We start from the raw sequence: 13,874 nt of genomic DNA, 5'->3' as shown, positions 1-13,874 counted from the left end.
CAGGAAGGATAGTAGAATAAGTTGGACATTATTACCCTAGTGCATAAATGATTATATGACCTATGTAATTCCACATCATGTACAACCAAAAGAATGAGAAGTTCTACTCCATTTATGTATGATGTGTCAAAATGCATTCTACTGTCATGTATATCTAATTAGAATGAATTTTAAAAATTTAAAAAGTGAACAGGCAGGAAGTACTCTGGATTCTACATATATATCGTATCACTACATCATTGTTTTAGCTGTTTAAAAATGATACAAATAGTTTTAAGACAGTTTTGGGACTTAGGTATGATATCTGTTTAAACCCAAGCAATTTCCAATTCCAACTTCTGAATTTATTTGGAATTAAATAAGCCCTCATTGATTAACACCTCATCCTTATTTCCAAACTCACTGGTGAATAACTTCCTATTTCATTTTTTTCGGTACCCTTTCCACAAAAAAGGCAGAATTTGTATACTTCAACATATGTTGAATATGAATATGAATAGGTGAAAACAGTATTTTCTATAAAATTAAGCAGTACAATCACATAATCCTTGTGAAGATGGTTAAACTAAAATAATTAATATATCAGATGAATTATTTAGTGTAAGTTTTGAATTCAAATTTATAGTCAAACTCTCTTTGCAAAACCATGATTTTAAATTTATTTCCGTACTTAATCAGTTTAAAAGCCAGAAACACCCTAACTACCTCATTTCATTCTAATAAAATTGGCACAATTTCAGTTGTTCTGTGAAGACATATATAGTGAATCATCAAATGCAACTATTTTTTTTCTAATTTCAAAAAAATCACTAGAGATACTGGAGACAAATTTAATGTGCAAGTGACAAAATTTACCAACAAGATAGTTCAATAGGAGTATAGGTTTGATATGAATTCAAATAAAATATATAATTTCTAAAACTTTCACATATTGAAGACACCATTAGTTATCAGCAAAATATCAAGTTAATCCAAGAATTAAAGCAAATGTAGGTAAAACATTATTTTTCTCTATATTCGTATATGTGGGTATTGCAGATCAGGTGTAAGTCTTTATACTTGCTTTGAAAATCAAAATCATCTTTTCTATACTGACTTCTTAAAATAAGCTACAAATGCTTGTGTTAAAATTTTATCTACAGTATTTATTTTCAAAGTGTTTTTTCCATTTGGAGATAAAAATGTCTTACAATATTCTGCAATTTAAGCCATATACCTTTTTTTGGGGGGGTCTGGCAGCATTCATACATCATTTTATATAGTTTGAAACACAAAATATATGACAGGTGGTGCTTTTTCTGCTTTCAATGAGGTTTCTACCTTTAGAAAGATGCCCTACTGGCTTTAATTGAATTGAACAAATACATTGAAATGTGAGGCAACTGAATATTTGATGGAAATGTGGTTTTAAAAGCTTTCTTAAGGAGAGTTATTGGGAAGTATAAAATGTCAGCAGAGGAAGAGGTATAAACATGAAGGTAAGAGGTGCAGTAGGAATACTTTGCTTATCAGTATCAGTAAGATAATATCAAAGTCCTTCTTTAATTATCAATATTATGAGTCAGTAATTCAATTTATAATATATAAAATATGCAAGTTTAAATATACACATACATATATTAATATACATGTATATGCATGATATACACATGTATGTAAACTTTAATTTCAATTTATAGTATTTTAAGTTGACTGTATACCATGTTTTCTAAACACCAAAGTCACTCAGGAACAAATTTGATTACAACAAAAATAACAAAATAATAGGGAAAACAAATACTTTCTGTTACTGTTGTTGTTGGTTTTGATTTTTTACATAGATTTTTTTCATTTACATTTGCATTCATCATAATTATATGGTCATAAGTTCTTTTTGGTTCATTTATTATAAACTGCATGCTAAACTCTTTTAAATCTTACTTATAAGAAAGATAAATTTTATCAACTTAAAGGTTGAGTGCATGTATCTGGAAGTTCAACATTCTTGTCTTCTGAACATCTCAGTAGCTTAACATTCTATAAGTGAATGTTCTATATTAAAAATTAAACTAATATTTGCAGTACATTAGAATAAAATTTTGCCTTCATAACAAAATAGGTGAAATTCAAAAAGCAAAGTTTCATTCATAAAATATTCCCTAATGGTAATAATTTCTAAAAAATACTGAGCCATTGTATATTTAATGCATTTGACATATTCTGATGCATTTCATCTCCTAACTCATTAAGACACACATACATACACAAATCAATTCTGCAAAATAATTCCAATTGTCCCCATTGTATGGAAGTAAACTAAAGAAAATGAACTCATTGGCCACAATGGTTACCACATTTGCTGCAACTCTGAGTCATACAGTGAATGCAAAAATGTGTGACAATTAATAATTTGGACTAAGGAAAAAAAATGTCTACCCCTGGATCACATAGTCCCAAAGTTTTATGGCCTTGTATAAAACATTTACTATCTCTGAATCTCATTTTCCTTTTCTGTAGGTGAATAATAAAAATTATATAAATAACAACAATAATTTTATTCACAAACATATTATTCATTCTTGCTTTATCCTCAGTAATGTTTTAGTATGTTTATTTGTACCAACTTAGTTAATATTTCCAACCATTCTACAAGTCCTAGAGTATTGTTATCCTCATTTTATAGAGCAGGACATTGAATCAAAAGTTTCCACAAACATGTATGGATTTGATTGACATAGTTCCATTGTAGAACATATTTGTTGCTATCAACTAGGTTGGAAGATCCACTGGAGTCTTTCTTCCATGCCTGGCAGCTGGTGCTGTCTGCTACAGGGTGGTTGTTCTTCTCCACATGGCCTCTTCACCTCCAGTAAGAGACCAAATTGCTTTTGTGGCAGTCCCTTGGCAGAGTTCCAAGAGAGCCAGATTATGCTGTAAGGTATATGAAGACTCAACTCCAAAAGTAAGATGCATTTTTTTGTTCCATTCTCTTGATCAACACAAGTCACAAGACTAATCCAGATTTAAGTGATATTGAAATAGACTCCACCTCTCTATAAAATTGCGAAAACCGTGCATAAATGAACGTGTGAGATTGTGGCAACTATTTTATTCAACTTCACAAACACTCCCACAAACCTTTAAGGGCAACCCATTATCATGAGCAATGGCCACAGTTACAGTCCTATACAATAATATTGATTGTATTCAAGTATCATGAAAGTCCAGTTGAGGTGACTCCAATGTGTAAGATGTGTTGACATGACAAATAGGTCACCTTGTCTAAATAAAAACTTAGGGTTTTTCAATTTGTTGATATTTTACATTATTTTCAATTTATTAGGATACCTGACTGCATCCTCATATTACTTGCTCAGAACTGGTGCCAATACTCCATATTTCTCACACTGGGCTCCATGTGCCTTAAATGGATGTTTTATGGTATATGACAATAATTTCTTTTCACTACAGCTTTTCGTACAAATGCTGTCTGTTCAAGCTTGGCAAGGTCCTCTTGACATGGTCTTGCAAAAGAATATTTAGGTCTCTTTTCTCCTCTTTTAACTCCTAAGCTGAATGTGCTAATACTAGTCATTTGTCCTTGGCCAACTTTTCACTTGAGTGATTTCTATAATTCCTTAGAATATGATTTACTTGCATTCTTACTTCTTTTTCAAAGTTGGTTTGCTGTCTGGGCAGCTAGATTGTGAACTTATGAGCATGGTTATGTCTAATAACTCGTTAGCACAAATAGTATCTCTTTCCCTCTATCCTTTTATGGATAATCCCCTCTCTTGCTCACATAACTACTAAAAGAATTTCAAGCCTGCTAGTAGTCTATTATATATTTCGGTGCCCAATTTAAAAAATGGTGTTAATGTTATTTGCATAAAGCAGTTTGCCTTAATTTTGCTTGTTAATTTATTCGTCCAATTAAACAATTATTGAGACTATGTATAAATAGCTGCTCTAATTAACAGTGGGAAGTGGTTATCATGGTAGAAAGGTTATCATGGCTGAAGTCTTTTTCATCAATATGACATTAGGAACACAATCATCTTTGTGAAACTATTTTTAGCCTACATTTATCTTTATATATCTGCTGAATCCACTTCAGATAAGTAAAAGTAATTACAGTTGATCTTTAAGTTCTGGTTCATTTCTAATGTGCCATGATACTATTGATTACTACAAAATGATACCAAAAACCATAGGGGAAGCCTTTTAATCAATAAGAAATCCTTTTTCATCAGTCAGTCTTTAAAAGAAATTCACTCACATTCCTCTCAAACGCAGGAACCAGAGTTACATGTAGGGCTTCCTGGTGGAAATATAAAAGCAAGAATGCTAAACACCACCATTCACAGTGTTTGTTTCCCCATGTTGATGTTCTTTCTATTGAATATCCTATCAATGATTCAAAAATTATCTGAGATATTTATTAAGGATCTACAATGCATCAAATAATGTGCAAGGGATCTAATTTAGCATGTCCTGTACAACAAGGGCATTTTATTTGAGATAGTGATGGTATTTTTACAATAATCTGATTTTAATATACATTCTGAAACCAGATCTGTAACTTAAATGTGCATGGCCATCTGGCTGGAGCAGCAAATTAGGAACTGTTAATGTTAAGAACTTCGTGAACTGAGAGCTAAATGCATGACTTAAAAACATACAAAACACAAAACTTTGCTAATCAAACATAAAATCAGTCTGTAAGATTGAATAGAATGCATCTCTGCCTCTTAGTGTCCCGCATATTAACATATTAATATAATTTCCTTGGCTCAACTCAAACTATGGAGATTAGACAGTGAAGTGGTTGATGGAAATTGTCATGGCCACCAGAGCCTTTATCAACCAGCTAACATGGGAATCAAAATCATGGTTTTGGAAATAGGTGGTATAAAAAGAATGAGTGGGAGCTTTCTATCTAAGCTATAGTAGATATCAATCATTGTATAATAAATTACCCCTAATGTCCAGCAGTGTAAAATAAGAAAGAGCTATTGTCTCTCACAGTTTCAAAAGATCAGGAATATGGGAGCAGGTTGGTTGAGGGTTTTGGCTCAGGTTGTCTTTTGAAGGTTAAGAGCTACCTGTAAGCCTGGCCTGGTCTGTAGTCATCAGGACCCATAAGCTCACACAAGAGGTTGTTAAGCAGACCCGAATCCCTTGCTGGGTATTAGGCTGATACCCCAGATTCTTACTGTGTACACTTGCCCATATGCTGCCAGAGTCTCTTCACAAAATGGCAGCTGGTTGCCCCAGAGCAAATATCAAAAAGACAGAGAATGAGAAGGATATCTCTGACTTTTACAGTCTTGTCTCCCAGTCATACTGTCACTTCCATTTTATTATTACTAGAATACCAGACCACACTCAGAAAGGGTGAAAATTCATATCTATGTTCTGAAGGAGGGAGTACCAAAGAATTTGTAAAATATTTTGAAACTAATACAGAACCCATGCCATTTTCTAATCTAGATATTTTATTAACAGTGGAAGAATTCTTTGACTCTCTTATATATTAGAGAAATTTTGTTTGTTGGTGTGTTTTTAGCTAGAGAGTATGAATAATTAGCCTAACTTTCCAAAATTAGTTTGAGGTAACATTTGTGCAGATTTCTACCAAGTTCCACTGGAATAAATACATTCTTTTACCTTCTGTAGTTGTAGTTAAGATACTATGACCGGTGATAGTAACATTTTGGAAAGTTATTTAATAAAAACCAGAATATTTCATCATCTTATAGAATATGGCAAGGAGTTAACATCCATGCTAATGTTGATTGATAGTCCAAGAAGTTGCCACTATGATTATTCATGGATGAAGAGTACTGTCTATAACTGACAATATGGAGGTATGTTTTCCCACCAAAGTAACACCAAGTCTTATCCATTTTATCCCTTTCATATCTGTGCATCTGTCCATCTTTATTGCCAGAAATCTAAGACATTTATTGACACTTGCCTAGACTGATAAAATAATTTTAACTAGGTTTCCAGTTATAATTCCTTTCCCTCTAAATTCATTAACCGTATTTTAATCATTCTGATTTTATTTAATTCAAATGTTCCTTATTTGAGAATTGATGGTTCTCACTAGTTCAGGGTCTTATTTTTTTACAGTGAGATGTAATTTTCTCCTTCTTACACAAATTTTAGTATTTGTTTCCTAACTGGTTTGAAATGATAGTGACATTTTTGAATGTTATTTAACAATACAGTAACAATACAGCTTCATCCAAGATTCCCAAATCTGCTTGAAAACTGTATTATCTCAGAAGTCTATCCCTAAGCCCAGTGACAGCTAGAACCCTTTCCCTTCACCATCTGTGCAACCCATTAGCCAATATTATTCATTCTCTTTATGTAATATGTTCCCAATCTATTCAATTTTCTTCATTTCTACTATTGTAAGTATAGATTTTCATTTAAATAATGAAATAGTCTCCTAACTGGTCTTTTCCTCTTCCATTTTGACATTTTCCAACATACTCTCTCTATTGAAGGGACAGTAACCCTTTAATGCAAAAATTCCTCCTTTATAAAGCCTTACATACACTTCAGAATCCTTAGCATGTTCTCAGACTCAAACTGGAAAGATCCCTACTTCATAATTTAATCATTCATTGTAACATGTACAAGCTCTTTTATGCATGACTAAATTTTGCACAAGATTTCTGTATACCTGTTTTCTGCTTTTCCCACTTTTGCCTCAAATGTGCTTATTCATCTTTTCTCTATGCTCAATGTACACTTCCTCAAAGACTTTTAAATTAATTCCCTCTTTTATAATTTCTTTTTTAAATCTTTCTTTTTACTTCATTGCATATGCAATTTAAAATTATGAACTTAAGAATGGGATCTCAGAATATCATGTCTTTTCTGTTCACTAGAAGGTCATCTCTATGAAGTAAGGGACCACATCTATTGATTCATTTCAACACCTCTATAATTACCTAGAGCCTGATTCATGTTGGGTGCTCAGAAAACATCTGTTGAATGAATCAATGATAGGAGGCTTTCAATCAGTCCCATTAACTTCTATGAGTCAAGATGTATTTATTAGGACAATGGACATGAATGTACTGGTCAGTTTCACTCAGAAGAAATAAGACTGCTCATTGCCTAACTCCATGGCACAGAACAAGATGCGTTTTCACAGACAAATGGAAGGAGTACTTGAAACAAGAGGAAAGATAAAGTGCAGAAATGCACTTTGCCTTCTTAATGTTCTAAGTGGAAATAGATCTGGACATATGCGGTTTAGGATGTGACTGCCAAATAACTGGCATTGTACCAATTCATTATTTTAGAGCAGAGTAAGTCCATCTGCTGATAATCTCCAGGGCATTTATACTGAAAGTTTGCAGATTTGAAAGCTGGTCTTAGAATGTTTTTATAGATGCAGCTTACTGTATTTATAATTGTGCCTCAGTGATGATCTCTCAATACTCATGATATGAAAGTTAATGTCTAAGATAATCTTTAGTCTTTTACTAGGGTAGTATGGATTATAGCAGACTGAGGTGCCGCCTTTATTTGATGATTATGATTGACTTAAACTAAAAGGGAATAAATAGTACTAGGATTTCCTATTTATCTGTAACATCCCATAATCCTAGTAGCCAAAGAAAACAAGGGACAATACATAAATAAATATATATCCAGAGATGAAAGACATTATCTTGGCTCTATTAATGTCACATTTAAATTTTGAAATCTACCCATTCACATTAATATACATTACACAGTAACATGTGTCATCAATTGAACAAACTTTTGATAATTTTCTTCTATATAGAGCAATCATTACTGAATTTAGGATAAGGAAAACACAACCAGGTCCAAAATGAGCTACACAGCTAGTGTTGTGCATGCTCATGCACACACACACACACACACACACACACACACAACTTTAAAACTGGAAGTACTGAGCTCTCTACTTGCAGGAAAACAAGTCATGAGAAAAAATGAATAATTATTCCTGGGAAAATTTGAGAAAATAAACCTTTGTAAAGTTCTTGATCATTAATAGGATTATAAAAAAAGATTCGTGTTTCTCAGAGAATGGAGAACTTCCTGGTATGACTAGATTGTGTTGCTTATGGTAGAAGTAACAAAAAATGAAAAGCATGCCTTGATACACCCAGTTAATCAATATTTTCTCCTCCATGATACCACAGAATTTTCATTGCTTTTATCATAGTACATGAAAAATCATATATATATTAAGCTTACTTTATGCTTAGTTGCTATTAATAAAATATCTGACATTTTGTGAGCATTCAATGCCTTTTTTTTAATCAATGAATCTGGAAAATTAGAACCACATTCAGAATATTCTGCTTGATATACCAATTTAAGTTCTGAATTGTGTTTCTTTGTTTTAAAAATTAGGGGAGTGTTCATAATCAGAATTTTCAACTTCTTTTTAAAAATTTAAACATCTAGCAACTGTGAAACTGCAGCCCACATAATGATGTTCCACTGAATTTTAGAGGCAGTTGCCACCATCTAGGGGACACTCTCTACACATGGCCACAACTCCCACTTCCCCCTGTTACACCAGCCAACTTTATCTATTTATGCTACATGCCTGCCTGCTATGGATCTTGGTTTTGTTGTTGTTGTTGTTTTGTTTTTTCAATTTTTTCTCTGCTATAGAACAAGAGACTGACAGTAAATAACATTTTATCTGGTATGTGTTTTAGAAATATATTTTGGCAGCTGTGTGAACTATTTAATTATAGAAGTAGGTCAGGTTGTAGAATATTATTATGTGTTTAGCAGTATCTAAAAATAGTTTTATGCTCTTGTAAAATAAATGTATGTATATTTTTGCCCTATAATGTTCTTGGAAGCGTACATTTGTTTTTATTATTAAGCATAAATAAATTTTCCCCTTTGTGAGGGCAAGCCTCTTAGGTCATTACAGTAGAGGTCCAAAATAACCAAGACAATATTTTGTTTTGCCCACAGGAAATAGACTTCACTGTAAAACACAGAAGTATGATTTGCTAAAAAATCTGCTCAGCCCATGAGGTGATAAAAATTATTATGTGGGGAACAGAAGAGTTGGAATATACCAATATATATTTACAAAGAAAACAAGTGTTTATGATGCACTGCAGATAATCCTAGAATGTGCATTGTACATTACATCTTGCCTGCTTCATGAATCCGAGATATTTTTGGCAGACTGTCTTTATACATTATTCTCTGAATACAGAGACTGCAGGGTACGAGCTGAGTAGGAATGATGATTGTTTATTACCATCCCCTTTTTCTCAGAGGTATTTTTATCATGTATTAGCAGCAGATATTTATACACCTAATTCCTTTTCCAAGATGTTAGATAAAGCCCTGTGAACAAGTGGATTTTTTTTTCCTTTTCTTAACAACCACCTCTGTTTGAAATGAGGTGTGGTTTGCAGTGCCAAAATTAAATATTCTGTTTCGTCAAGTACTATAATCTGTGGTACAGAATGGGTAGGTGGGAAAATGTTGAAATCTCAGCTTTTTCCTATTGCCATGTAATGAAAAATGTTGACAAACATTTGGAAGGAGTGAGAGATGGCATGAGCAGGTTAGGAACTAGTAGCTGCAAAAGACCAGGAAAACTGTCAGCTTCTCTCTCCTGATATTTGTGCTCATGTATAGAGAAAGGCTTTACGTTCCTTCTAATTTTTAAAAAATATTTCTTGAATAATTCAAATGGAAATGTCTGATGAGAACATACCTGCTTTTTAAAAAATTATGGGGAAAACAGCATCTTTGCACTTCTGTTGGATAAAATGACAGGATTGGCTCCAGGTTTCTATTCCCACTAAGAGCCTTCAGGTTCGTCGGTGACAGGACTCTCCACAGAGGTTATTTTTACCTGGCATGGCTGTGCTGTTACTGATGCTGCTGCTCTCGATGGCAGAAATAACTTCTCCTGTGGGTGTCTCGGGCAGAATGAAAGCTGGGTCAAGGTGGAGAGGTGAAAAGAATCGTGAGTAACCAGGATTTTTTACTATTGGTGCATTTTTTTTCTTTCTTTATATTTAGGAATGCATCCGGACTGCCTCACTTTACAGTTTGTAGCATTTCCAAGAGATTGTTTTAGGATGTAAAAATAATTTTACATATTAAATATGCATGCAGAATAAATGGGCTCCACCCCCTGTAAGCATAACACATCTGCAATATTGTTCTGAATTTCATTGCAAGAGTTTTGCTTGGCTTTTCTAGTTAACTCTTACCATTCCTTGGACTTAGAAAGACTTTTTAAAAATACGTCCTAAGGCCATGTGTGTGACTTGATATTACCTCTTCTACATAACATTCAAATATGTTACAGATATTTGTGGATATTCAAATGCTAGCTATGTAACAAAAATCCTCACATCTGATAATAGGAAGGAAGTTAGAAATAGCAAGTATTATGGAAACTTTGATTTGAATAACTTAAGAGTTGATGTTTTATCACTGGAGTTTGATAAATACATTATTTTTAGAATTGTTATTTATTCTCTTCCTATGGAAATTCAAGAAGACTTTCAGAATTTAGCCATAAAATGCCTGTGTATTTTAGAAATACAGTAATGAAACTACTATTTTAAGATTAAATCTGCTTGTCATGTTATAGGAGAAGGAGATGGATTTCACATCTGTCTGCCTCTGGACTCATTGGTCCAAACAGCCAATGTCTTTTCTCTTTGCTATCATCCCATAAGACGCTATAGGTTAATGGGTGGGTGTGTGTGTGAGAGTGTGTGTGTGTGTGTGTGCACGCGTATGAATATGTACATGTACCTATGTATGCATTTGTATATATGTAAATAGTAGAAAGAGATCTACTCCATTCTCCACATTCAGAAATTGAAACTCAAAGTCCCGTTATCTATACTAATCTTCCAAAAAGTGATATAGAAAATTTAGAGGAAAGAAATGTGTCCCTTATAATATTGCTGAATGTTCAGAAGAGGTATGCCAATAAATTTTTTTTTAAACAGGAAACTTCCTCCAGTAAATTAAAGTAACCCTGAAATTAATTGCTAAGCATATGACTTTTGTTTCACTCATGCTTTGGCCATTTTGTGTTCTGTTTTATTGGCTTAAGAGAGAGCTAGACAGCTCTGATGGACAGATCAATGGGAACGCCAAGCAATACAGGCTGGGGCCATTATAGATTTTACTTGCTCTGCTTCTCCTGAATTTCTCAGTATCCAATTATGTCTCACCTCGTATCTTTTTTCTTTAATCTCTTTTATTCTTCTTCTCATGATTCATAAAGAGAATACTTATAGATCTGATATTTATGACACACAGAAATAATAAATGACTGATCTTTTAAAATATTTATTTATTTATTTTAGTTGTAGATGGGCACAATACCTTTATTTTATGTATTTATTTTTATGTGGTGCCAGGGATTGAACCCAGCGCCTCATGCATGCTAGGCAAGCACTCTACAACTGAGCCACAACCCCAGCCCTAAATTATTGATCTTATTGCCAATTTCTTCTCTGGACATGCAGGCTGATTCAGCATTTTCACTATGAAATCTAAATTCATAAATAAATTCTAAATCTTGTGGCCCAAGAATAATAAAGAAATCCATTACTCTCCAAAGCCTAAGATTCGTCAGCTAACCCACAACTTCGAGAGTTCTAATTCAGTGTTCTCTCCTTTGCACCAAGTTCCCTCAGAGAACAGCCAAACTGTAGAAAACTCATTCCTCACTTCCTCAGTCATTTCTGCCGCCAATTTTAAAACAGTGTCAAATATATCAGGTTTATCATACTCCAGAAGGAACTTCTCTGAGTAGGCACTTTCAAAGACTTCCTTCTAGTTGACCATAAATAGGTATCTCCAGAAAGCTACAAATAACACATTTCAGAATTCCCAAACCAAAAAAATTTAAGGACATAATGCTTGGAAAAAATTACGGGTGGCGTGGGATGGAAAAATTGGAGGAAATTGTGATAAACCAATCACCCTTAATCCATTAAGTCCTAAGTTTTCAATTTTCTAATATTTCAATGAAATTAACACAGGTGCAGTAAAATACATTGGAAATCATAATGTAGAACAAATATGTGTGTTGTGTGAGTATAATTGGATATTATATAATTATATTTTATATTATATAATTATACTGTATATTGTATATTCTTTAAGTTTTTATGGATATTCCAAATCTACGACAATAGGACAGATGGGTTAATGTCAAAATGAAATTTTATATTTGTCATATTCGTAGGTGAATTAACTAACCAAAAGGTAAAGTCTAAATAACTTCTCCATGGAGATCACTAGAGTGATCGGCGTTTCCTGATCAAATTAGAGTTTTAATAATGCACTCTAGATTTTTTTTTTTACACATGATGTTCATTTTCTTTCCTTGTATTTTACAATTTCATCTGCAAATTTGATAGGGAAATAGAAGCATGGAATGATCAACATGTTTTTGTAATCTGTAATTATGGACTAGAAAGACTATGTGAACATATGGTTTTGGGATAGACTTTCTGTGGAGCAGTAAAAGGATGGTTTAGATAAAATTACATTTCTGCAAATGTATGGATTGCCAAGATCATTGTAATGTCATGTGTAGCTAATAAAAAATTAAAAAATTACATTTCTGGTTTTATATTCCTGAAAATGTACTAAAATTTTTATTTTCCCCTAATATAATGAAATTCTGCCTATATGAGCTTTGGTAAAAGAATGAATGCTACAAATTGATGACATTTACTGTGTTGAGTTCTGCTTATAGAACCTGGAGAGTTCAGTCTGGTGATCTCCATGCCAAAGAGACAAGGTGAGGGCAATAAAGAACCTTGGACTCCTTTTTCCCCCCCAATAAACCTCTTGGAAACACCAAACAGTAATCAAAGGACACCTTGACATTGAGTGGGGAGAGTAGATGAAATTGAGAATTTCTGAACTAAGGAATTTCTCTAGACACAGATTAGTTGATTCCAACAATGAATAAATTGTGGTGGAAAGCATATATTCAACTTAATAGATATTCTTTGGGAGGATCTTATGAAATATGTGTAGAGGGATACTCATTTTTCCTAATGAATTTAAAGTTTTATAGTAGGTTTTAAATGGCAACAATAAATGTCTACCTGAGAAATGTCAATGGGAATTTCTAATTTTCAAAGAATGTCAAGTTGGGTTGGGGTTGTGGCTCAGTAGTAGAGCACTTGCCTCGCATGTGCGAGGTGCTAAGTTAGATCCACAGCACCTCATAAAAAATAAATAAATAAAATAAAGGTATTGTGTCCAACTACAACTAGAAAATAAGTATTTTTTAAAAAGAATGTCAAGTCACACCTCTTTGTGTAGGTCAGAATGTCTAAGAAAATTTAAATTCTTCGTTGCCTATATCAGAAACTTTATAAGACTTTTTTGTCATATTCTTTTTATGGACTTCTGAAATTCTAAAAAGACTTAAGCAATTGTTAAAGACATCTTCCTCTTCAAAATGTATTGCATTTATGTTCTTTGAGAAACTGTCGTACCCTTAAATATTTCCTTTTTACACATGCTTTGAGTAGCTAGAACTAATTATATTTTTATATTTGTTCAACTTCTTAACTCTGTTTATAATTTTGCTTATTTCTTGAAATTCTGAGTTCAAAGACAAGACTATCATTTACATCATCAAATAGAATGCCTAATACATTGTGAAAACTCAATATAGAATGAATATAGGCATGAATAAAAGAACTCCTCAAAACTGTCAATCAAATATGAGAATATAAATTAGTATACAATTTAAGTAAATGTTTTTAGAATACATTACTGAATATAATTCACCCACAACCAATGTTTATATATAAAGACATCTATCAAAATATTAGCTACAAACAAAAAAGGTG

At 32.9% G+C, this 13,874-nt stretch overlaps 1 protein-coding gene across 5 annotated transcripts in view; it reads left to right on the top strand.

Annotated features, from left to right (window-relative positions):
* Robo1 (roundabout guidance receptor 1) overlaps window positions 1–13,874 on the top strand; it is a 1,045,885-nt gene that overhangs the window by 275,924 nt on the left and 756,087 nt on the right. The window contains exon 1 of one of the 5 annotated variants that reach the window (XM_058574579.1): window positions 9,403–9,991. The exons of the other annotated variants lie outside the window; for them this stretch is intronic. Coding sequence (XP_058430562.1) covers window positions 9,883–9,991 — 109 coding nt within the window. The 5' untranslated portion in view covers window positions 9,403–9,882. Of the gene's footprint in view, window positions 1–9,402; window positions 9,992–13,874 lie in introns of those variants that run through there. 5 annotated transcript variants of the gene reach the window in all.

This window comes from Marmota monax, unplaced genomic scaffold (assembly GCF_021218885.2).
Source record: "Marmota monax isolate L192 unplaced genomic scaffold, Marmota_monax_Labrador192_F-V1.1 WCK01_AAM20220418_F8-fsc00016, whole genome shotgun sequence".
Taxonomy (NCBI): domain Eukaryota; kingdom Metazoa; phylum Chordata; class Mammalia; order Rodentia; family Sciuridae; genus Marmota; species Marmota monax.
The sequence above is the reverse complement of the archived record's forward strand: the minus strand, read 5'-3'. Positions and strand labels throughout refer to the sequence as shown.